Source organism: Pseudoliparis swirei, chromosome 8 (genome assembly GCF_029220125.1).
Source record: "Pseudoliparis swirei isolate HS2019 ecotype Mariana Trench chromosome 8, NWPU_hadal_v1, whole genome shotgun sequence".
NCBI lineage: Eukaryota > Metazoa > Chordata > Actinopteri > Perciformes > Liparidae > Pseudoliparis > Pseudoliparis swirei.
The window spans coordinates 6,930,667-6,954,338 of NC_079395.1; the positions used below are offsets into that span (position 1 = coordinate 6,930,667).

The 23,672-nt window shown below is 45.0% G+C and overlaps 1 protein-coding gene across 2 annotated transcripts in view; it reads right to left on the reverse strand.

Moving 5' to 3' along the window:
- Nucleotides 1-1,422: 1,422 nt before the first annotated feature.
- skila (SKI-like proto-oncogene a) overlaps nt 1,423-23,672 on the reverse strand; it is a 31,384-nt gene continuing 9,134 nt past the window's right edge. For both annotated transcript variants that reach the window (XM_056421129.1, XM_056421128.1), the window contains 6 exons: nt 12,956-13,057; nt 12,228-12,316; nt 10,122-10,264; nt 7,465-7,823; nt 6,369-6,599; nt 1,423-5,813 (listed from right to left, as the gene is read on the reverse strand). In XM_056421129.1, coding sequence (XP_056277104.1) covers nt 5,565-5,813; nt 6,369-6,599; nt 7,465-7,823; nt 10,122-10,264; nt 12,228-12,316; nt 12,956-13,057 — 1,173 coding nt within the window. In that variant the 3' untranslated portion in view covers nt 1,423-5,564. The remainder of the gene's footprint in view (nt 5,814-6,368; nt 6,600-7,464; nt 7,824-10,121; nt 10,265-12,227; nt 12,317-12,955; nt 13,058-23,672) is intronic.

Below are 23,672 nucleotides of genomic sequence, written 5' to 3' on the forward strand. Positions count from 1 at the left end.
GAAAGAAGAATTGCCCATCTAACGCAGGTTCTAATTGTCGGGTTCAGCAGGAGCCGATTAGATGTGAGATTTGTCCGATAGCAAACTGCAGTAAGCTAAATATAAATCTGAAATTACAAACACAATTTCTACGCCCTGATTCTGCAGCCTTGCAATCAAAATAGAAACAATGCAAAAATCAAAAGTGAAAATCTAAATTCGAAACAATATATATTTTACTGGCGAGACAAGAAATATAAAACATGCTGGGTCCAATTAAATGGTCTCTGCTCCCCAACTCAAGCCAGTACAACATATGAGAAATACTCCTCACTAGTACATTGACTGATGAAGTAAGTACTATTTTTGAGGTACTACATTTGAAGGAAATATTGTACTTTTGAACTCTACTGCGTTTACTTAGCTGTTATTATATTTACTTATAAAACCTAAGTAAATATATTATGAAAACAAAATTTAAAAAAGGTTTTAAACATAATATTATTATATTGATAAGAGGGAAATTCACAATCTCGTAATATGTATAATTTATAGCCGCAAGTAGTGATTCCAGAGTTCAGGCCAACAGACGGATTAGAAGTTGAGAGCTGGAAAAGATCTTTTACACTTCAATACGTGCATTCATGATAATAATGCATGTTTTAACAACTTAATCAAAACTATCGTTGGAGAAGTTTGGACACATTTTCAGTGATTTATGGCCAAAACTTTAACCAAGCCTGTGGACATGTGTGGACCTTCATCTTTGAGCGGTTTTCAAAACATTTTGATGAAACACATCCTGAGTTTTGTGATGACTAGACAAACAATTTCAGATTTATAGTCTAATTTGTGTTATGTCCTCCATTTGAATGTCTAGCGCTTTGATTTAAAAAAATTAAATACATTTAACAAAATGCAATATTTTAAGTGGTGAACATATTGACGCATCAATAATTATAATCCAATAATATAATGTACATGATTCTGAAATGGGACAATGGAATGAAAAATGATGACTTTTACCGTTGGTACATTCATAATGTTGGATAATATTTTGAACACAAGTATTTGTACCTCCTTTAAAAAGATTTCAGTGCCTCTTCCGATACGGTTTGTCACATATTCAGAGCTACATTATAATTATTTTAATTATTGTTTTGTCTTGCCAAATAGTCACTGCACTATCCTAAACGAGAGAAAACAGAAATCTATACGTCTGAGTGTCTGGAACAGAACATTAGTTTCCTGTTGCTCCCGAGCGACGAAATGACCGGTCGCTGCTGCTCCACACACACATCCATGTCTGTCGAGCGCCGGCTCTGGAGATGCCGCTCCTCCCGTTGTTTACACAGCACCGGCTTCTATTTGTCCATATTGTGGATGGAAGTTATGAGGACAAGGATCAACATCGAATATTTAAAAAAAGGCAAAAGACAGCACTGGTTTGACACTACAGAACTTTACTTGAATTTGATCCAAGTTCATTATCTATACAGGATATATATTTACAAGATCTGAAATCAGGGAAGGGCAAAAACAGAAAAAAACTAAAACACTAGATACAACTGAGGTATTAGCTAAAAGCATTTACAGGTATGTCATTTACTAGTAAATATCAATGATGATAAACAGTTAGAGATGCAGCTTCCTCTGCTTAAAAAACATATTTTTTATATCACAACATGAGGTAGGAGAACAGTGTCTCGATTCATGCAAGAACAAAAGTCTCATCACACTGTAGTATTGGCAACGTAGAACGCAGCGGTCGGACACGGACACCGTGGTCCGTGTGTCAGAACGGCATCGAGGGGGGAAAGGGTTCGTTTGAAGCAAAGCCGTGATGTTTCTCATCTATAGCGGGATGTCTCGAAATTAAAACATGGTGCAGCTACTCTTAGCAACCGGTGATCTGTGAGATCAATCGCCAATGCAGCCACACGGCCTGGCTTCTCCCGCACAGAAGGATTACTGGCTGAAAATCACACAGCCAACCACAGAGCAGACCTCCTGCAACAGTTCAAAGGTCGCCTTGGATTTGTTTACTAGTTTTTTCCACGTAGCCGGGAGACGACGAGTATGTAAATCCTGGATTCAAACGTGTCCCTGTGGTGAAACTCTGCTCAGCTCCTCTGGCTTTCTTGTCTGTTTGCAAACTCCACACCTGTAAACATTCTGTCCAAAGCATATCCACGTTCTCATAACACTGCACAATGCACAAAGGCCCCGCTGAAGGCGTTACATGGCATTGTGTTCCTCCCCTTTCATTTCATCCTTATTTTTTAAATGATGGACTATGATTAAAGAAGCTAAACAACGTCCCCTTGTGTATAAAATGCAAATTACACAAATTCAATTTAGAGTTAACATTATTTGTCTGCCCATGTGATGAATTGAAGTTTTTTTGGTGCCTCCTAAGAGGGAATTAAGTCAGTTAAACTAATACTGATGATCTTTGGAGTGAAGTTTACACATCCAGACAGGAATAAATGAATCAGAAAACATAACTTCCACATCCAGAGCGACATGAGCAGGTTTTTCTCTTTCCCTTTACAGGCCGTCACTCACTCGCGCTCTCTCACATTTCCAAATCACATTAGGCTACATTATATGTTCTTCATAATCTGAATTGATATCTCGTCAACCTCTTAACCGATAATGATATAAAACTTGCACACGTTCAATGTTCATGCATATGAGCCGCCGTAATAGTTTGTGCGTTGCGTGAGGGGGAAAAAACATCTTTTTTTTTCGTTCATTTTTTCCCGCAATGAAAAAAATGTATAAATTGGCCCGGTGACACACAACTCAAGGGACAGCAAAACATGCATAAAAAAGAAAAAGCATTTTTTGTTTGTTTTCTTTTTTTCCCAAAATGCATCTTCTGAATCAAACGTTTCATTTTCAATTGATCTCAGAGGGGGGATGGGTTCACAAAGAGGAGAACGCTCATCACATGACACGACAGTCGGTCAAGATGAAATCCACACGCAAATTAAAATGTCAGAAAAAGGGGGCCAAAAGTGTGTAACAAGTATTATATTCCTATTTTGCCTTTGTCTTGCATCATGTCTCAGTAAACCATGCATTTCACCCCCCCCCCCACCCCTACTCGACAAGTCAAGTCATGATAACATTTTTTAGAAAAGAAAGCAAAAACATCTGAAGCCTCAGTTCTGGTCCAATTTCTATAACCTTATAAAGATTTTTCATAGAACAGTTAATATATTAATGACTACTGTATTTACAAAGTGAATATAAATCTTTAGTTAATACGTTAAATATTTTCTTTCAGAATCTCAATAAAGGTTTAAATGGAACAGTAGAGTGTACATTTGCGGCGTGTGTTTGATTTTACTGGCTTCCACCTGCTTGGATGACAATCAACAAACCACAACTGTACTCTGCCCGGTCGTCAACATCCGTCACGGGGAAGGGAAGCTGTGTAAGAAAATCTGCATTCAACAGGATGGAGCACAGTGGAATGTCTATTAATTTGCATTTATAGCAGATGCATAAAAAAAAAGCTCAGAGTTTAGCTGAGGCCGATGCCCTTCACACACACACACACTTACATACACACACACACGCACCCCCACACCCTGAGTGGCAATAAAAAAGATTTTGCCTGGCAACTGACACAATAAAAGTCCTCTCTTCCTCTGGCTAGACGTCTGCTCGCTCTCCTGGGCATCTACAAAACACTGCCCACCCCCAGCTGACCTGGCACTGGGGATGGATGGACGGGTGTGTGTGTGTGAGTGAGTGACGCTCGTTTCTCTGAGAAGATGAGGGAGGGTGGGGAGGCTCCTGTAGTCTCACCCGAGGGTGGGCAGGGGCCCACGGACGACAACAGCTGCCCCCGTTCTGACTGCACCAAACAAAAACAGGGGCTCCCCGTGTGCCCCTGGTGTCTGGGCCACCCAGCCTGCTGCACCAGTCCCCCCCCCCCCCCCCCGAGCGCTCCCCTCTCTTCCTCTTCCTGCCCAGTGCCGTTTGTTCAGCCAGGCAGAATAAAGCGGGGGCCGGACCCGAGGCCCGAGCCACACCGGACTAACTGCTTTCGCCTGCGACCCACATTCTCAGAAGACGCTCTGACGAACATGGTGGTGGATGCAACAAAAAAAAAGCGTCTGCTGACAATGAAGTCAAACGGAACGAGCCCAGAAAACAAAACGGGGACAGGCGGGAGCTTTGATCATCTGCTGGGAACGCTGGGGCCATTGTTCCGCCCGAAAGCTCGGACCGACACACTCGAGTGTGTGCGTGCGTGTGAGGATGTTGCACGTATTATGGTTACACAGTACGGCCGCCGCACATGATGTGAGACGCTGCTCTTCCCTCTTTCTTAGAAAAGCTACACTGGTTCAAGCAGCCCCCGAGTCCAGACGCATTCCTTTCCCCGTGGGACTCCGGGGGAGGAGAGCGCATTAAGTGCAGAACACTGCTTGTGAGCTTCTTCATGCCGAGCCTGAAGGGAGCACAGTGTTTCCTGTCTAGCCTAAATTGGGTGAAAACCACAGTGTTATAGAGTTTCCCAGCAGACTGCAATGGCGCTATTGTACAGCGGTGGAAGGGTGTGTGTGTGTGTGTGTGTAGAGAGGAGACACTGGATCAACTGCCAGACTCTTTGGTCTCCGACAGGAGAGTCCAGGTGCTGCCCAGCAGAGTGAAGAGGGCGACTAGCCTGTGTGAGGAGCAGCTGGGGGGTCCAGGCCAGACGATTTGCTAGCTAGCTACCTTGTGGGGGGGGGGGTCACACTCAAAACACTCATTTCAAGTTCAGCGTCACTATTGGCATATTTTCATGAGGTTTTTACGACATCCGCAAAATGTCTTTTTTTTGTACAGTAAAGGTCTTTCCTTTGAGATTTTATATTCTTTGACATGTTACGCCTTTCTTTCTGTGTTTTAGAAGGAGCACACGAAAAAAAGAAGGGAGAAAAAAAAAACTGTATGGAAATGTCTACGCAGTCTCCTGCAGTCGCTGGGACTGAAGCGCGTGAGCTCCAAGGTACAGATGCGGAGACCGGGCGCGCAACCAGGCTCCATCGTGTGTCCGAGGATACCGGCCGCTGTGCCGGGTAGGAGCATGAAGTGAAATCCAGGACACGTCTGTGTCTGAGCTTAAGTCTGAAGTCTCAAAGCCTTTAGCTCCAGAATCCAGAGAGAACAAGAAGGGATGGGAGAGGCGGGTGACAGTCGTGTGAGGGGTGAGGTGGGGGGGGCAAATAGAGATGGGTTGAGTTGGTCTCTACTTGACCGTCAATTTCCGAAGCAGCTGTTTGTTCAGTAAAAACGATAAATTAAATCAAACATACATGCCCGAAAAAAAAATCTTTAAATACTGTTTAAAGAGAGGATAACGAATAATAAAGAAACACAACACAAAACTTTTCTTTTAAGTGATGTGAGATTACAAAATCAAAGTCAGTCCTTAACTGAAATAAAAGGGTAAAATGCACAACTTAAAAACAGCGCGAGGAGATGCAACGCTCCGTTCTGCTCTCGGCTGATTTGTTTGCGTCTGTCGAGTTGGCGGGTGATCGGGAGAGGAATGAGGGAGGCGCCTGAGGTGGTGACAGTTACTTTTGGCCAGCCGCTGGGGCCTCTGAGAAGGAGGAGAGCGGGCAGTGGGCATTAGGGGGTCCGTTTGACGGGGTAAGAGGAGGAGAGGGGCTGCCTCCCTCTGGGGCAGAATGGACCATCTGCTGCTTGAGCTGGCTGATTGTGCGCTCGAGCTGTTCCCGCGCCTCCCGCTCCCTGCGCAGCTCCTCCTGCAGCTCCTGCCGGTCCGTCTCCGCCTGCTCCAGCCTCTGACGGAGCTCCGACAACTGGCAGGAGAGAGAGATATGAGGTCGGCGTATGCCTCCAGCACATCGAACACATCCTACGATAATCTGACATTCAGTAATTCTCAACGTATTATTGAGATTGAGGTCGAGTTGGAATGATGATACAAAAATCCATTACGATTTTTTTTAGGGATTCTTTTGATTCTTTTCCTATCAGAAACTCACAGTAAGGGCGAGTCCACAAAACAGACCCAACGCACAACATTTAGACAACAGACAGTTTGCAGCTGAAACGCTGTTTGCTCGTGTAGAGCAGAGAGGGTTATACTGGTGTTGCACTGCATCCTGGGACTGTCAAGACGCAGACACATTGTGATGGGAGACCTAAACCCTCATTCTGTGTTCCTCTTTGTTTTCCCACTCTTCAATGGCATCGTGACTCATATAGAACAGGAACACCTAGAACACTATGTCGAACACTGCAGCCTCGTTTGCCAACGTGCAGACTGCTCGTGTCACCGTGATTCCCTCAGAAGGTTTCCGATGCCGAAATCGGTCGCCGCGCGATGCATTTGTTCCCCGATAAGTCCGTACCTGTGCAGCGTAGTGGGCCTCTTGCTGGCGTCGCGCCCCCGGCTCGCAGGCGCAGGCCTGCTGTCGGAGCTGCTCGAGACGGGTCTCCAGCTCCAGCTGCTCCTGGCGGGCTTGGCTGAGCTGCCGCGCCTGCTCGCTGTGCACCGCCTCCAGCTCGCTGCGCAGCTCCCGCTGCTCGGCGCTCAGCTCCCGTAGCCTAGCAGCCTCACCCCCGCGCACCGCCTCCAGCTCCTGGAGACACAGGGAGAGGTCAGACGTTTGACACCACAAGCAGGAGGAGGCAGGCTTCTCTTGCTTGAACAGCCTTGCTGCCAAAACAAGCCGTGTATGCATTTAACTTTGTTCTCTCTTTACTTTCGCATTGAAAATGCGGAAGGTTATGTTTTGATCGCCGTGTATTTATTTATTTGTATGCGTGTTATTCGCATAACAAAAAAAGTTTTAAACCGAATCGCATGAAATTTGGTGGGATGATTGTTTATTATCCGGGGAGCATTTGATTAGATTTTGGGATCAATCGGGTCAAATGTCAAGGTCAAGGTCGTGGATAGGTCAAAATCTTCTTTTTACCATAGCACGGTCAATTTGTATCCAATTGGCATGCAACTAATGCCAACATGTTCATAATTCAATGCCCAATCTTGTGATATGCGAAGGTATGCGCTCTACCGAGTGCCCATTCTAGTTTTATATATATTTATATATATATACAATCTGCTTCATCTATATTGTCATATATTTTCTTATCAATATTTATCTTTGGTGAATTTCTCATTGTACAATACAAATCTCTCAAGAATCCCATGAGTGGGTTTAAGTCCCGGGGCATAGTTCAGCCGTAGATGTTAACGTCACGACAATGGAGGTCAACTCTATTTCCATATGCTAAAATTGTGAAAATATACAATATGTTATTTGCATAAACAGCGGTGCTGACTTGTTTGACAAATTGCAGAACCATCTGATACCAACATTCAGGCTCCAGGTGAGAGAGGGGTCACTGGAAGGTGAGCATCAGCTTTGAACAGGACAGTCATGGTCTCAGTCAGCGGCTCATTTATGTCGGTCTTGGTTCTTTTTCCGGCCGCAAACTTACCATCTCCAGCTGCAGCTGCTTGTGCAGGGTGGAGTTGAGCTTCTCCTGCTGCCTGCTGTACATATGCATGATCTCCACAACAATTCGGTCCTTGTCGTCCTCCAGCCCCCCCACCGCAGCGATGCTCGTGTCAGAGCCCGTATCCTTAGACGCTACTTCCGTTCCCGGCGACGACAACGACACAGCGGGAGGAGGAGGGGTGTGGGCGGGGGTGTGGGTGGCTTTCTTGCAGCTCTGGCTGCTTGTCTCCATGGAAACTGCCTGGGTTTGGCATTCCCGCTCACTGGCCGAGGCAGCAGCGGCACGTTGGGATTTGGCCTCCTCGGCGCCATCGGCAACGGCGGGCGACGCATGAAGATCTGTGGAGGGATGAAGAAAGGAGTTTAGAAGAAAAAAAAGAGAGCGAGAGAGAGGTGGTTGAAAGACAGGACGTGCGAGCCGTGCTTGTGCACGCGCCCGCCTACACGAAGGTAACACCCTCGCACAACCTCATAAAAGCTCAAACCGCTTTCTCTGCGGGAGCGCGAGCACAACATGGCACCAGCAGAAGAACCGAATACTCACCCATGAATTCTGTCTGTCTGTGTGTTTATTCGTGTGTGTGCGTGTGTGTGTGCGCACCCTCAGACACGAAGAAAGAAGAGAGAAATGAAAGGGCCTTGTGTGGGAGCTACGCCACTCTGCGTGGGCTCCTTCTGTTAAAACTTTGGCTCGTTCCCTCACTGAGGCCTTTAAAAAAGGTGTACCTCATGGGAAAGGGATCAAACAGGCGGTATCACACTCTCACACACAAAGACACAGATGTGTACAGATGCTGCTGTGGGGCATGTGTAGGCTACTAATGATGGTGTGTTTGAAGGTATAAGCACAGAGACAGAAAGAGAAGAAGAAATAGTGAAAGAAAGCATGACAAAAGGTGAATAATCTATTCATATGTGTGACAGGAAATATGATGCTCTGTACAAAGCATGTCTGGCACTGGAGAGGACACACACACACACACACACACCAGGAGTCGGTCATTTGGACATGGATCAAAAGGGAATAAGCAGGGGAGAGAGAGGCACACAGACAAACTGGGGGAGGAAATAATTGAGAAGAAAAGAAGAGGATGATCAGGAAAGAGGTGGGTGACGGCAGACCGTAAGGGAGGCAGAGATGAAGGGAGCTAGAGAAGAAAGAGACGAGGATGGATGGATGGATGGATGGATGGAAGAGGAAGTGCAGGAGCAGACGGAACACGGACTCACGGAGGATGTGGACAAGGCGGCCAGGAAAAAAGAGTGGATGAGAAGATGGAGGGAAGAGAGACAGATTGGTTGGAGAAGAAAAAGGGGAACAGAAAGCACGAGCGATATGAGAGAGGCAGCCTGGCAGTCCGACGTGGCGTAATAATGGCAGACGGAAACCATTCCCATGATTCACCCGCTCTCTTTTTCGCTATAAATATATATATACACACACCTCTTATTAATGAAGGTGTAATAAACACACTTTAACACGCATATATAAACTCACACGGGGCAGAGAAGCGGTCACTGCCATTTCCACCAGTCTTGTTCATCAATACCCAGGTGCCCCCAGAGTCTTTATGTGAAGGTCAATGCATGATTATGTGCATTGCTGCAGGCTGGACACTAGAGTATTTATTAAGTACTATTTAAATGATCAAATATCAACAGCGTTGTCTGCCTCTTGTTGTTTGTGGGAATACCTGAAATTGGTTCTAATACAAAATTAAGAACAAGGGCACTTACTGGCTTTTTCCCTGAGCTTTCAACCTGCTTTTATTGAACTATTTATTAAATGTTAATATACTTCTTATTAATTCTGAATAAGGGACATTGTCATAACATATTACTCAAACACAGTTTTGAAGGACATATAATATAGAATGGATAATCCCCAAAAATGTCCAGGAGCAAAGAGAACATTATTTGCTGTTTATTAGCACTACTTTATGTTAATATCCCAACCATTTCCATTGCTAATGTCACAAACGTAAAATTCTGAATAAGAAATGTCCCGTCATTAGCCATCTCCTGTTGCGTAATGTAGCTAGAACATGCGTGAGTTTAGCTTATATTTGCATGCGTTCTAAAACTAATAATTGAATGAGCACATTTTTTGCTCTGCTCTTCAGTTTTTGTGTCGTTGTCAAGTAAGAAACGGTTTTATTCTATTTTTAGTTCAAAAGAGTGCAGCGGTTGAAAGAATGGATTATAAAATAAAAACCAAGGCCATTGAGAAGGACTTCCTGGCTCAGTACTTACCTCACTTATCTAAAGGGATAACAATCCTCAGTATATTTCGGGAACTTTATAGAAAATGTACATAAAATGTGTCCCTGCTCTACAGTACAGTATCGCTCTGACCTGCTCATCCAATATCCTCTGACTCAGGCCTAGTGGTTGTTGAAAGGTTAAATATAAAGTTAATGAGGTGTTTTTTATTAAGTATGGTCGTAGTTCCGGGAATACTTGGTGCCTCTTTGCACTAGATGTGCACGGACATTAAAGAAGAACATACGGAAAAAATTCCCAAAAATCGCAATATGAAATTTGCAATGGTGGTTTGTAATTTGACATCACTCGGCATGTTTACATTTGCCAAAGCAAGTCGACACTGTGAGCATTAATGTGTGCTTCATCACTGACCCATGGGTGGCTCGTCGTGGCCCAGCGCTCTGCGGCCGTAGTGTTGTTTGAGCAGCGCTCCGAACATCTCGGGACTCATCTCCGCCTCCCTCTGCAGAGACACGTTGGGAGCCACCATCTTATTGTACGTGTACAGGTAATAACTGGAGGAGAGACGGAGACAAAGAAAGAAAACATTTCAAGAGCGGAACCCGACGACACATGTACATAAACATTTAAACGTGTACCGATAAATATACTGGACATACAACAGCATTGAAATGTAATGTCATTTAAATAAATAAATTCCAAGTTTTCTTCCATGACATTCAGGTATCGTATGCTGCCGATTATTGAAATATCGACTCAAGCACCTGTTTTTTTTGTTATTCTAGTCATAAAGGAGTGTCACCTTTCACATACTTCATTCTTTGCAGTAAACATCGTAAAATGTTATGAGTTATGGACTTTGCAATGCTTATACACATGAAGCTATATACACCTGCAATAACTCATGGGGCCCTATTTTACTCTCGAGCAATAAAACACAGCTGACTGTGAATAACGAAGCAACACTCATTTGGGGGCGGTTCGTCCTCCACTAACTGAAGAGCCGGAAACAGTGTGGAATACGGATACTTCTTATCGTGCGTTTACAGGATCTCAGCCTAGACAGACCTTTCGGCTTATCACAAATGTCCAGGTAGTGGATACAACTGAGAGAAAGACACTGCCTGGAGAAGCACTGAAGCCACCGAGCCAACACTATCTGTCTATTCCTGGCTGCATGGTGGGAAGGGAGTAGAGAGAGGAATAGACGGAGAAAGAGTGATAGAGAAGCAGATGGAGGAGAGAAGAGAAGCTCTAAACCCCTCCCCCACCAGCAGTCCCCTCCAGACAGTGCCGAGTTGTGAACTAGGTTAAGCATGACAGCTCAGTGGGGCTCTGCCTGACAAAACTACAGCACAACCAACCGAGCCTTGCTTCTTTTCCTCTGGTTGGCAACTGTTCGCCTGAATGGAAATCTGAAACTCCTTCACATGAAAGATGTGATTGAATAATGTCAGGCTGGCTTGTATTTGATAAGTCTACCGCTAATGGGTGCTGGTAGAACCCAAATGCGACATTGAGTGCTGTGGATGTCGAGCACGATGCTCGGCTGTAGCAGTGCATCATTAGTAACGCTGCAATGCAAAAGACACGCTCCAAACTGGTCTGTGCAAGTCTTGACTGGTTTGAGTGGAGCAGTCATGTGATGCTGGTAGGTGACCAGAACTCTAATCCTGCTAATTTGCCTGGCCTGGCATCTGTGAGCCTCCATACAGTCAGTATGTCAAGGCGGTCACATGGCGCCGTAAACCGTCTAATTCAAAGTTTTTAATCTGGGTGAGCTATCAGAGCGCCGTATCCAAACACAGGCTGGTGTGCTCAGGGGAGGAATGGAGAGAGGAACAGAGAACCAGGAGAGAGGAAACGAGGGCTCTGAAAAGAAAAGGGAAGGAGGGAGGGAGAGGAGTGGCACATGTGATGAAGGAGAGAGGACGAGGGGGGAACAGAGCAGAATAGGGAGTGCAGCGCCAATTAGGGAAATTAGTGATGGGAGTTTAATTTACTCAGACAGAAATGGAAGTTGTACTGAAACTTTACTTGGTAATTATTTCACTGAATTAGAGGTGGCAAAAAAAACACACACCTCCAGTATCTGGCACAGAGGCAGCTGGGTAGTGAAAATAAGACCAGCTTCAACTTACAACTAAGACTTGATCAACTTTAAAACAATTAACTTAAAACAACTTTATTGCAAAAAGTTAAAAAATTAACGTTTCTTTATCAGTGGAATATAAGTGCACTAATCAACAATAATGTTATGTAAAAATGCTAAACAATATCAGCTCTTCTCTTATTTTCACTTTGTAAAACTCTAAATCTTTGACTTGTGAACTGTTAGCTGGACAAAAAAGGGCATTTGAAGATGTCCGTTTAGACTTTGAGAACACATAATGGCCATTTCTCAGTTTAAAAATAATCTTTAATCGAAAAAGTCGCCTTTAGATAATTGATAATGACAATAGGTGCAACTCTAAAATGCTGTATTGGTGTTTAATCCAAGTCAAGAAGGTGTAGTACCTGGGATGGACCAGGGTGGGGTGTTCTGGCTCCTCCTTGATGTCTGAGAAAAGATGATTGAACACCAGAGCAGGTGGAGATGTTTTGCCCTGAGAATTAAAAAAAAAAACACAAATAAATATCACACAACACAGCAACACCGTCTTTTGAGCCGCGGCGTAGGGGTTATAAAAAGACACAAAATGGCATCTTCCATCTACATGTATTGATCTTTACATACAATTTTGCAGCTGAATTTTTACAACGGATGAGTTGAATGCCCACGCGCAAAAATGTACACACGTGTGCATACACATGAATACATGGGGAGAAGCGGCAGGAGGTGAAGGGAGTGTGTGCTGCACTGCACATGGCGCTCTTGGAGCTATATCCTAATAAAGCTAATACATGCATGCAGACATGTGGATGACGGATCATCCATTAAGGCATCGGCAGGGAGAGAGAGAGTTTCCATGTGTGCACATGTTGGAGAAAAGAGATAAATATGAAGAGCATGTAAAGTTGGTTTGTGCTGCAATAGGATGTGTGTGTGTGTGTGTGTGTGTGTGATTGAGTGTATTTCCTGACAGGTCAGAGAGGAGAAGCGTGCCGCTATGAATGGGTGAGCAGTGGGTGTGTCTGTCTGTCAGGGTAGGGGTGGTGACCCTGAGAGACGAACTGTGTGTAAAGAAGGGGGAGGGGGAAGAGAGGAGGGGGAGGAGGGATGGTTGGAAAGGAAGCAAGCCGACCTTTCTTGCAGGGTCGGCATCAGTCAACTTGCTGCCAGGGGAGCAGAGATCTGCTGAGGGCTTCCTCACCTGGCTCTCCTCCTCCTCCTCCTCCACTGCCTTCTGAAACACAGAGAGAAAGGGACGGCGGTTAAAACACACACACACACCAAGTTTTAACACGACAGAAAAAGAGGGAGAGCAGCGCAGATCATATTGGTTAGAATGTGATGAAAAAGTTAAATCATGCGGGAAAAGAAAAAAGGTCCAGCCTCGGTCACAGAGGACACATGGCATTTAAAGGATCCGAAATGGAGACAAACGAGATCCAAAAGAGGGCATATGGAGACAAATGGCAATAAGAGTGAGCGGCGCGAGTGATCTAACGGCCCGAATCGGCCGTGATGCAGTGTCGGAGAAAACAAAGGCAGCAGGAAAATGGATAGGAGTCGAGGCTAAATGAGCCCACTGAGGAAGGCCGATGAATAAAACGAGATGATAGTCAACATGGCTGCAACGTGGCCCGTCACTGTGCGCCTCCGTGTGTGTGATTCATCGGTATACATGCAACATGGCTGGAGTCAGCCTCTCGCTCAACGTGAAGACATATTTGTGTGTTGAATGTTTATGATTCATTGTGCCCCCTGAGCCATGGCGGAAATACTGCTGGCTCTGCCTCGAGTTGTGTGTGTGTGTGTGTGTGTGTGTTTTAAGCAAATCCAGGCCATGCTCAGCGAGAGGCCGCATGCTGACGGAGTTGATGCTTATCAGCGGCAGACGGGCCTGACGCTCACGACACACCGGCTGCCTGCAGTTCACACACTTGTAACCAAACTGACAGGTAGCACGGGCGCCAGAGGAACAACACGATTCAGCATCGAAACATGCACCGCTCGGTAGCCCACGGCAACAGACGGGGAGATGGAGAGGGGAGGTGGAGAGAGGAGAGAACGTGGGAGGAGAAGAAACAGGAAAGAGAGAATTCAATGGGGAGAAAAGTCTAAAAGCACAGAGTGAAGAAGGAGAGATAGAGGTTTGTAGAAAGCATCACTAATTGACTTACTCGCCACTGAAAGCCATCTCGGAACGTTTATCCACAGAATTGCACGTACGCGCGCACATTTTCGGCGCTGCCATTCACAGAGTTAACCAGCCGCAGATCAAAACGTCCAAAGTAAAGTGACAGCCAGGAATTAGACTCCTAACATTCAGAGTGGCGACTCGCCGAGCAGGCGGTTTAGTTACAAACACGAGGATCATATCGTCTCAGCTCGGAGAGAAGAAGATACAATATCTAATGTATATTTCATGTGCTGTCCGCATCTACAGCTGTTTTAAGTGGCCCGCTTTCTGTGTAAGACAACAGGAAAATAGTCTCTTATTTCCAAGGGCATGGATGAATGAGCATGTGCATGCAAATGTAATAGACTGGCGCCATATGCATAGCCAGGTGTGTCTCTGTGTGTCTCCGTGCGTCTATAAATAAATATAGAGGGGGGCTCGTCCGTTTACGAGTGTTTGTGGTTGGTGTTTTTTCCTATTTCTTCCTCTAGAAGGTAGCAATGCAGCACTGAAGGGGGGAGAGAGGAGTAAAGGGGAGGCAAAGAGAGAGTGGGATGATGGGACAGAGCAGAAATAGAGGAGGGGAAAGAGGGAGGATAGTTAACAGAAACAACAATAAAACCCACTGCAGTGGTGTGGAGGCGAGCTGGGTCGGCGCTGGCTTGATTGCCTCCCATATGATTGTTGTCTGAGCGTGTTAATGGCGCTCGCCACTCCAGTCCTCTCGTCTGAAAGCAGTCCCCCGCCCCCTGCACAGGTGTGTGCATGCGTTGATGAGGCCAACACAGACACAGGGAGCGAGCCTGGGGCCAAACGGGCTTTTACACCAGGTCATCCAGAGGTCTTTCATCGGCTCGACCCCGACGACAGCCGACGCTCGGCCGATGACACGACTGACAGCTCATTAAAAAGGTAGGCCTGTGTTCATGTGTGTGTGTGTGTAAAAACAACCAAAGGGTGTAAGTGTTTATGAGTGGGCTTGTGTATCCACATATACATGTACGTGTGTGTGTGTGTGTGTGTGTTCCACTAATGGCTGCCTGTCTGTCTCTGTATTTCCTGCTCACCTGACAGCTTAACGCCCACAAACACTCATTATTCCTGCTGCTCCACACCTTTGCACATTTCAACACAGCCGTCGCCGTGGCTACACACGCACGTACAACGAGATGAAACGTGCTGCTCTAGACACACGGCCATGTGAACTTTTACAATGACCCGTTTCCGGAGCCCCGGTTTGGTCCCCGGACCATTAGCACACGTGACATTTCTGCAGCAGACGCATTAATGGAGCAGAGAGTGTTTTTTGTGTGTGTCCTGAGTGCTGTTGAATCCAACAATAACAAGCACCACTCTCCTCCACAGACGGCCACGGCGGTGCATTACCAAACACAGTCTGGCCAACGCAGGCGGAGAGTAAATGCACTTCAGTGCGTTCCCGACGTTCCCTCCGTCTGTGCTTCCGGATGCGAAGCACCAACACTTCCTTTACGTCAGGCATGCCTGTTCGCTCGATTGTATTCCAGCTTTATTTTGTTCCTTCAAATGGGTTTTTTGAAATAGAGGCTTATATTCTAGGAGGGGATAAGTCTTGCAGAATCAGTAACTTCTTTTAAATCACTTCTTTAAACCCATTTTTAGAGAACAGCTTTGAAGTGATCTAGTCTTTTTATGCAGAACTTTGGTTCCCCTAATTTAGTTGTCTGTTTTTAATTTTATTTGGTTTTTAATTCATTTATTTTGTATTTTCCATTTTATTTTAATATATACTTTTAAATGTAATATTGGTTTCTTGCTATTCCACTTCTTTTGCTTTAACTCTCTGTGGAGCACTTTGTAAACATTGTTTTTAAAGGTGCTATATAAATAAAGTTATTATTATTATTATTCAGTGTGATTTTAAGTATTTGTTTAAGCTAGAAATGAAAATCAGCTCAGAGCGGTAGAATGTATAATTGGCCGTGCTTGTGAAAACGACACCATATTATTCATGGAGACTTGATTTCTGATTGGGGTGAATCCTTTCAACTTCACAAAAAGTTGACAGATAACCAATTTATTGTAGGAAAAGACCCCAGAGGATATGAGCGAGTCTTTTTCAGCTCTTGCCAGTCTCTGCTCGTATCCACCAACAACAAGCAGAAACTGGTTTTTTTTCTGCTATTCATAGGTTTCATATCTAGGGAACATAAATGCACACGCGGTTCAACATATATTGTGCAAACAGGTCAGAGGTCAAGCTCTCCTCACTTTCCAGATAACTGCCATCTTTGTGCATATACAGACACATCCAGAGCTGAAATGATAAGTCGATCAATTGGTTGTATTTGAGTCACTTTTCAAGCAAAAATGCGAAATATTTGCTTGATCCAGCTTCTTAACCCTCCTGTTGCCTTAGGGCCAATTTGACCCCATTCAATGTTTAACCCTCCTGTTACCTTTATGTTTACTAACATATTTTACCCTCGGGGTCAATTTGACCCCAGCAATTAAAACCTCCAGAAAAATTTTAGAATTAATATTGTTTTCCAAGTTTAAGTGTGAGGTACTTTATGTTTGTTTGTTGACTACCTAAATAGCCCTTTAAATATATAAAAAAGTTGATATTTCTTATATGTTTGACACAGTGAAAAACAGCCTGGGGTCAAATTGACCCGAAAGAACACCGACATTAAACATTGAATGGGGTCAAATTGACCCGAAAGGTAACAGGAGGGTTAAGTACTTTCCTGTTTTCTACTTCTATATCATTGTAAACTCAATATTTCTGGCTTTGGACAAACAAACTATATAAAGACATTATCTTAATCTCAGGAAAATTGGGATTATTATTTTATGACATTTTAAAGAAAAAAGGAAAAACTGAAAACTAATGGCACACTCTTCCTGATCAGTGCGCTACTTATTTTAAGTTGGTAGAAGGCTCTGATTCTGAAACGATAACATTGTAAACAGGATATGACTCACAAACGCAACTAGTCTCAACAAGCCTAATGGCAAATCGTATCTCGGGCAGCATTAACAGTGTGCACGCCTCCGTCTGACCTTTCATCTCAGAGCACCGTTTCAATTCCTTTTGGTGCACTCGATCATAAACACCGTCGGGCCCGATTGTCTGCACATCTGTTGAAGCGCGGGCATCACTGGTCACGTGTAAAAACTGAAACGAACCCGAGGCGAGCGCCACAATCCTGCTCATGGGACAGAAACAAGAGGGGTTCACGGAACAAAACGGAGGAACACAGAGCAATGCGGCACGTTCTCCTCTTTCCTCTCTCAAGAGGAAGTAAACCGCCTTCATTTGGGTGGCTTTTCATTCGGCCTCAGACGGCGAGGGAGGAAAAGAGAAACACAGACAGTCAGTCACGCCCCGTCTGTTTCTCGGCCACATCCTGTTCTGCTGCAGTCGTCGACTGTGTCAAAGATCGAGCGGCGGATACGAGGACACGTGGACTTCCTGGTCGCAGCCGAGCGACGACAAGACATCGAAGCGTCTTGCCTGCCTGAACGTGCGTTGCAGAAACTCATTCATGCCCTTTTCTTTAAACTCATCTAACCGCACTTCATCCTCGACCTTTCCCCAAACATTATTCTACATTAGTGTGTGTACTTTTGCTCGCAGCAGGGATCCACTGTATTATTAAAAAAAAGAGAAGGTACCTCTGTCTTTGGAGTCGAGTTATTTCCATGGGTTCTACTGGAGACCGGGGCTCTGGCAGTCCCCCCGGAAATCTTAATCCAATAAGCTATTTATCCACGGCCTGGGAGCCTCACTTTGTTTCAGCAGCCAAATCAATGAGAGCCCACAAGGGAACCAGGCAGCCAAGTGGGGCATTTAAAAGAATAGACTCTGTTTTAGTCTGCATAACGAGTTATTTTCTATGATTGCCTCGGTCGTAAATGGTAGAGAAGTCAAGTATAGTATTTCCACATGCTCAGTGTTTAAAGGGTTTGACCCCTCACCTGGGGCCCAAAGGAACACAACCACTGTACATCTCACTGTGCTGAGAAGGGAATGTTATTGTTCTTTAGCTTGGCAGAAATAAATTGAGCGTTGTTAAAACATGACACAGCGCAGGGCCCAGATGAGTACAGGTCTGACAGGTGGACGGTTAGACAAACAGGTGGCGGAGGAAAACAGAAAAGGAAAGAAAAAACAGGCAGACAGCCAAGACAGATGAGGAGACACCATGTGACTGTCTGTTTATGCCTCCCCCCCAGACACACACCTGTTCCTCCCTCTTTCCAAACACAAAGAACAGAGCCAGACAAGCGCTGATAAGCATCAGCCAGACAAGTACACACACACACACACACACACACACCCACACTCTGTCTAGACAGTCATCACATGCACGTCAAATACACAGCCCTTCCCCTCCCAACATGTTGAGCTCCTTCCCCAGAACAGCTATGTCAGCCATTTTACAATCCGCACAACACAGGCTGAACACACCGGAGCCAAAAGGGAAACCAGTGAACAAACAGTTAATGGGAATCCATGGGAAACATAAAGTTATGAACGGGATGGTGAGGGATCTCCCCCTCATAGAAGAAACACCGGCTGATTTACCAGAGACAGGCGTTAGATTTGTAAACAAGCAACAGTATTTCTCCGTGGTCTTTCACTTAAAAAGCCGTCTCTTTAGGCTCACTCGATCAATTTTTCGATTCATCTTCCTCCCTCCCCGCCTCCCGTCTTTTCTCTCCCTCCTCCGTTCCTCATGTTTCACAATCAAGTCCCAGGCGGCGGCCTCCGGTCTATATTCACAGCAGTACATGAGGAGGGTTGTAATAACATTACCTCATGAATGGACAAATTGTCTGACTGAAATACACCAGGCAGGCCAAGGTAACCCCCCACGGCAAACACACAGACATATGACCCGTATCCATTTAAGGAGTGAAAGAAAAGAAAGAATAATTATTTTTGATGATTTATATTGAACTATTTTCTGGATGAATCAATTAATTGTGTGGTCTGCGAAGTGTCAGAAAATGAGGCAGTGGCAGATATTCAACATACAATCATAGAAGACCCAAAAAGCATCAGATATCAACATTTGAGATGTTGGAAGTGCAGAATTGTTGGAAATCTTAACAAATTACTGAAATTATTATTAAATGTACAAAATATTTGCAGACACATTTTATGATCAATTAATAGACTAATGTGTTCAGCCGCCCACACTTGGCCAAGGCAAGTTACTTTTAAGCAGCCGTCTAATATTGGTCCATGATTGAGTTTTATTATGCATCTCGTTGCCGTTATTACAACAAGATGTTATGGTGATTGATTAGCTGGACGAGAGAAAACTAATCCGTTGAAACATGGATCACTAATTATTTAGGTCATTTATCAAGTAGGAATACCTCATCACTGGTCAGACAAAATAAGCAAGTTCAACACTTTGAACTCTGGTAACATCAGAAGAAAATTTAAAAAAATGTAATTACCAACAAAGACAACATAAAATAGATAAATTGTTTGCAGCCGAGTAAAAATGACATTACTTGCATGCATTTTGCAACTGTTAACAGTTTAGAGTCTAGACATTGCATCAGAGGAAACCAGAGAAACAAATGTATGTCACTCTCCAAATCATCAACCATTAGTTCAGTGATTAACAGTCATGAACAGACAAAGCGTCAGATAATTTCAGCCATCATGCAGCTTTATGAGGAAGCAAATATGATTCAGCCGTGTCAAAGACATACAGCATGAAGGTTGAGAGAGTCATCTGAAATTGACGGCACGCCACGGTGGCTTTGACTCTTAAAACACATTTATCCACCCCGCACTCTCTCAATTCATGTCATTAGGTTTGGCATAAAGCATTACTAGCCCAGATGAAACATGGCCACTGATGTTCATCTACACACATGCTTATGCCTAAGGAAATGTGTTTGAGGGGCATTTAGAAATCATCCATGCGCAAGAGAGCATTCTATCTATATGCATGCGCAGCTTACCGTCTCCAGCAGCGGCTCAGTGCGTGTGTGTGTGTGTGTGTGTGTGTTCTCCGATTTCTTTCCCCAGTGCCCCCCCCAGCGTTTACTCCCAGAGCTGTCGGGGCGCACGCATATACACACACGGAGGCACATACATGTAAACAGACCGATCAAACAAACGCTCCATCGCACAGTCGTGCAGGAGGATGACGTAGTTTACTGAAAGAACAACTGTCACGGACACATACGCACACAAGCAAGACACTCCTCGTTCTACCAGGAGGACACATCACACACACTGAGAATGAGGCCAGTGGGCTCTTGTCTGGTCTGTGGATGACTGTACTTATCATTTGAGATTCATCTGGACGTGTGTGTGTGTGTGTGTGTGTGTGCGCTAAAAACGAAGAGAAAGTCTCTTAACCCTTGTGTTGCCTTAGTGTCATTTTGACCCGAATCAATATTACACCCTCCCCCCGCTTTAGGATTAATTTGACCCCATTCAATGTTTAATGTCGGTGTTCTTTCGGTAGTCAACAAACAAACATAAAGTGCCTCACACTTAAACTTGGAAAACAATATTAATTCTAATAATTTTCTGGAGGTTTTAATTGCTGGCGTCAAATTGAACCCAAAGGGTAAAATATGTTAGTAAATATAAAGGTAACAGGAGGGTGAAACATTGAATCGGGTCAAAATGACCCAAAGGCGGGGGGAGGGTGTAATATTGATTCGGGTCAAAATGACCCTAAGGCAACACAAGGGTTAAGAAGCTTGCTGCCATGGGACGCTTTTTGGAGGTAGGTTACTGGTTCAAATTTGCAATTAGGGAGAGAAACACACAACCCAACGCCCCACCGAAAACAGAAATCTGCTGCCTGATTTTCTCGATGAGGGAACTCAGATTATTAATCGGATGGATGAAACAAGCCGGAGTGCTTGGAGACAGCGGGGAGTGAGAGCGCTGCAGAGAGGACGAGCGTTGCTAAGCAGACTGAAAGCCGAGAGAGGCTGTCAGCAAGCCAGCAATGCACTGTTATCACTACAGAGAGAAACACAAAATGGAGACACTGTCCAATCCTCTCTCTTTGCAATACATCACGCAACATTAACTCAAATGCCTCAGAATACATGCAGACGCCGACTTCTTACAGCCATTTAGTAACCAACTGTACTTTATGTCACCAAGCAACAATAAACTCCTCATAATGTGGACTGATTGGCATTTTAAGTGGCGAGGAGTGTGCGAGTATAAAAGCAATCAGACGTTATAATGACCTGCTGTCTCTTAGGAAAAGGGAAAAATATGTACGTCTTTAATTGTAATTATTGTGCTATATCACTATAAACAACTCACAGGCAATACGCTTAAATAAGCGAGTGTTTAAATATTTAAAAGCAGGAGCAGGAGTTGGCCCAGACTAAAACACTACTTTACTGGCCCTAGAATGCTGCCAAGTATTGATTTGGGGGGGGGTTGTTTACTTCTTCCTCAGCACAGGAGGCTGCTCTGCCGTAATGTACTGCAGTAAATGTCAATGCATGGTTGGTCAAAGCTGTCTGCAATGAGACCAAAGGGGTGGTGTGGAGCAAGAGGGAGGGACGGTTAAAGAAATAGAGTGTGAGAGTCAGGTGGCGGATTTCTGTTATATTCTAGTGACAGCCAGACGAAGGGGGAGGTCCACCTGGCCAGAATGCCCTGCCGGGTCGAGTCCATCAGACGCACGTGGAAAGAGAGACAGTTGAATCCAAACGGGCCTTGGGTCCTCTGACTGTTCTGCAGGGAGCTCCGGTCTCATCCATATTACATACAGGAGCTTGTTTGAAGCCTGTGCTGCCGGTCTTTGCATAGGCAGCTTGGCTTTGCTGTGCAGGACCCTCGGGCTCACCTGTCTCACACACACACACACACACTAAGCTACCGTCATGCAAAGCCATCAGCTACCAAGACTCTTTTTTTTTTTTCATTCAAGTTGTCAAATCAAGCCTCCAAAGGCCATTCTCTGTACTTTCAGGACGGTTTGTGGGCTACAAAATCAAAATGTAACACATTCACTTATAAACTGAAAAAAGATTCTAATTGTTAAAAGAAGAACTTCAACCCAGAAATCAACCAGCATTTGGCGAGAGAAAAGTGTTCATTTCTATCTTGCCTGTACTGATATTACTGCACCAACACATATGACAGGTGATCATCAGACTTCCTCCTCAGCCTCAAACAGTCACCATCTCAGGACCGCCCCAAATAAGCACAGTTGGGTTTGCTAAATGTCATTACGGGTGAGTCAGAGCTCTAAGTGAACACACCTGGGCGGAGATCAAACAGTGTGAGAGACCGGGACAGCAATACATCTTTGTCTTGGCTCCACAGTGACGCTGATGAGCGGGGAACAGACCACGAGCACTGATGGAGCGTTGTGAGTCACTCTGCGGGACAGGGTTGGCGTGGTGACGAGAGGAAGTTGCTGATGGTGGTTTGCGTGTGTGTCTGCTGTGTTTGACCCGTTGACTTCCTTTAATCATGGACTGTGTCATCTGCACAGCATCCCATGCAGCGGTATCTATTTGTGTGTCACCTCTCTAATAGGTGTCGTCATAGAGACACAACAGGGTCGTTCATCTCTGATGACACAAAAAGTTTGGGGTTTCAAGATTTGACGAGTAACTTTTATTCCAATGTTTTTGACAGAATCAAAAATAAATGGCTACCTCCATGTCGGCCAAATCAGCTAAAAGAAAAAGGCAACGATGCCAAATCATACCACCATGTTGCTGCAGGCTAGATTTGTTTGCGTCGACACGAGTCTGTCTTTTGAAGAACTGTACGGCCTCATCGGGGGTTCAGGATGCGTCTCAGCCGGCACATTTTCTGAGTGATGACAAAGAAAATGTCTGGCATAACGAAGTGCACGAGTCATCGGAACTCGTTAAAATGTAGCGAGACTGTAAACCGCAAGGCAATGAATGCGTCACTCTTCAAAGGATAAAGTCACGGGCAACAGAAAGCCCCAGCAGCAAGGCTGTTTTAATACGCGCAAGCAGCGAAGCCAGAAGAAGAACTGGACATGCAACGAGCGAGAATCAGTGCCACATGCTCGGCGAGAGTCGCACCCACACCGCTCCGTTGCTCAGGGACAATTAAGAAGCACGAGGAGCTATCGCTTGCATGCAAGAGCACTCGCCAGTCTCAACACACGCAATCCTTGATTAGGCTCCCGTAGCCAAAGTGTACTCAAATAAAGATAAATAATATCAGTTTTATGAAAGCAGTGATGTAATTAATTGCATCTGGCGGTCATTGACCTTGAGGATCGTCCACCACTTAGTTAAAGGGGTGCAGCGTGGCGGTTGAGGATCCAGAGGGAAACAGTCTATTTACGGGACCTAAATGAGCCGGTATGGACTCCTGAGGGGTTTGAGGCAAAGAAGACTGGGTGTTGAGAAATATCAGACGGACGACTCCCATGAGCGGCAGCGTCGCAGGTGGGAATAGTGGTGAGATAAACACATCAGGATTTGTCACGGTAGAGTCAGGAACAGTTTGAAGACGAGGCAAACCACAAATTATTACTTGTTTAACCGTAACTAATGCAGTTTCTCAGGTGCTAACTTTACAGCCTTGCCTTGAGCAACATCCGTCGGGCCCCTGGTGAGATACGGATTTACAGAGCATAGAGGCTGCAAGCAGTGGAAGGAAAAGAAACAGTTGGAGGGCGTTTGATGT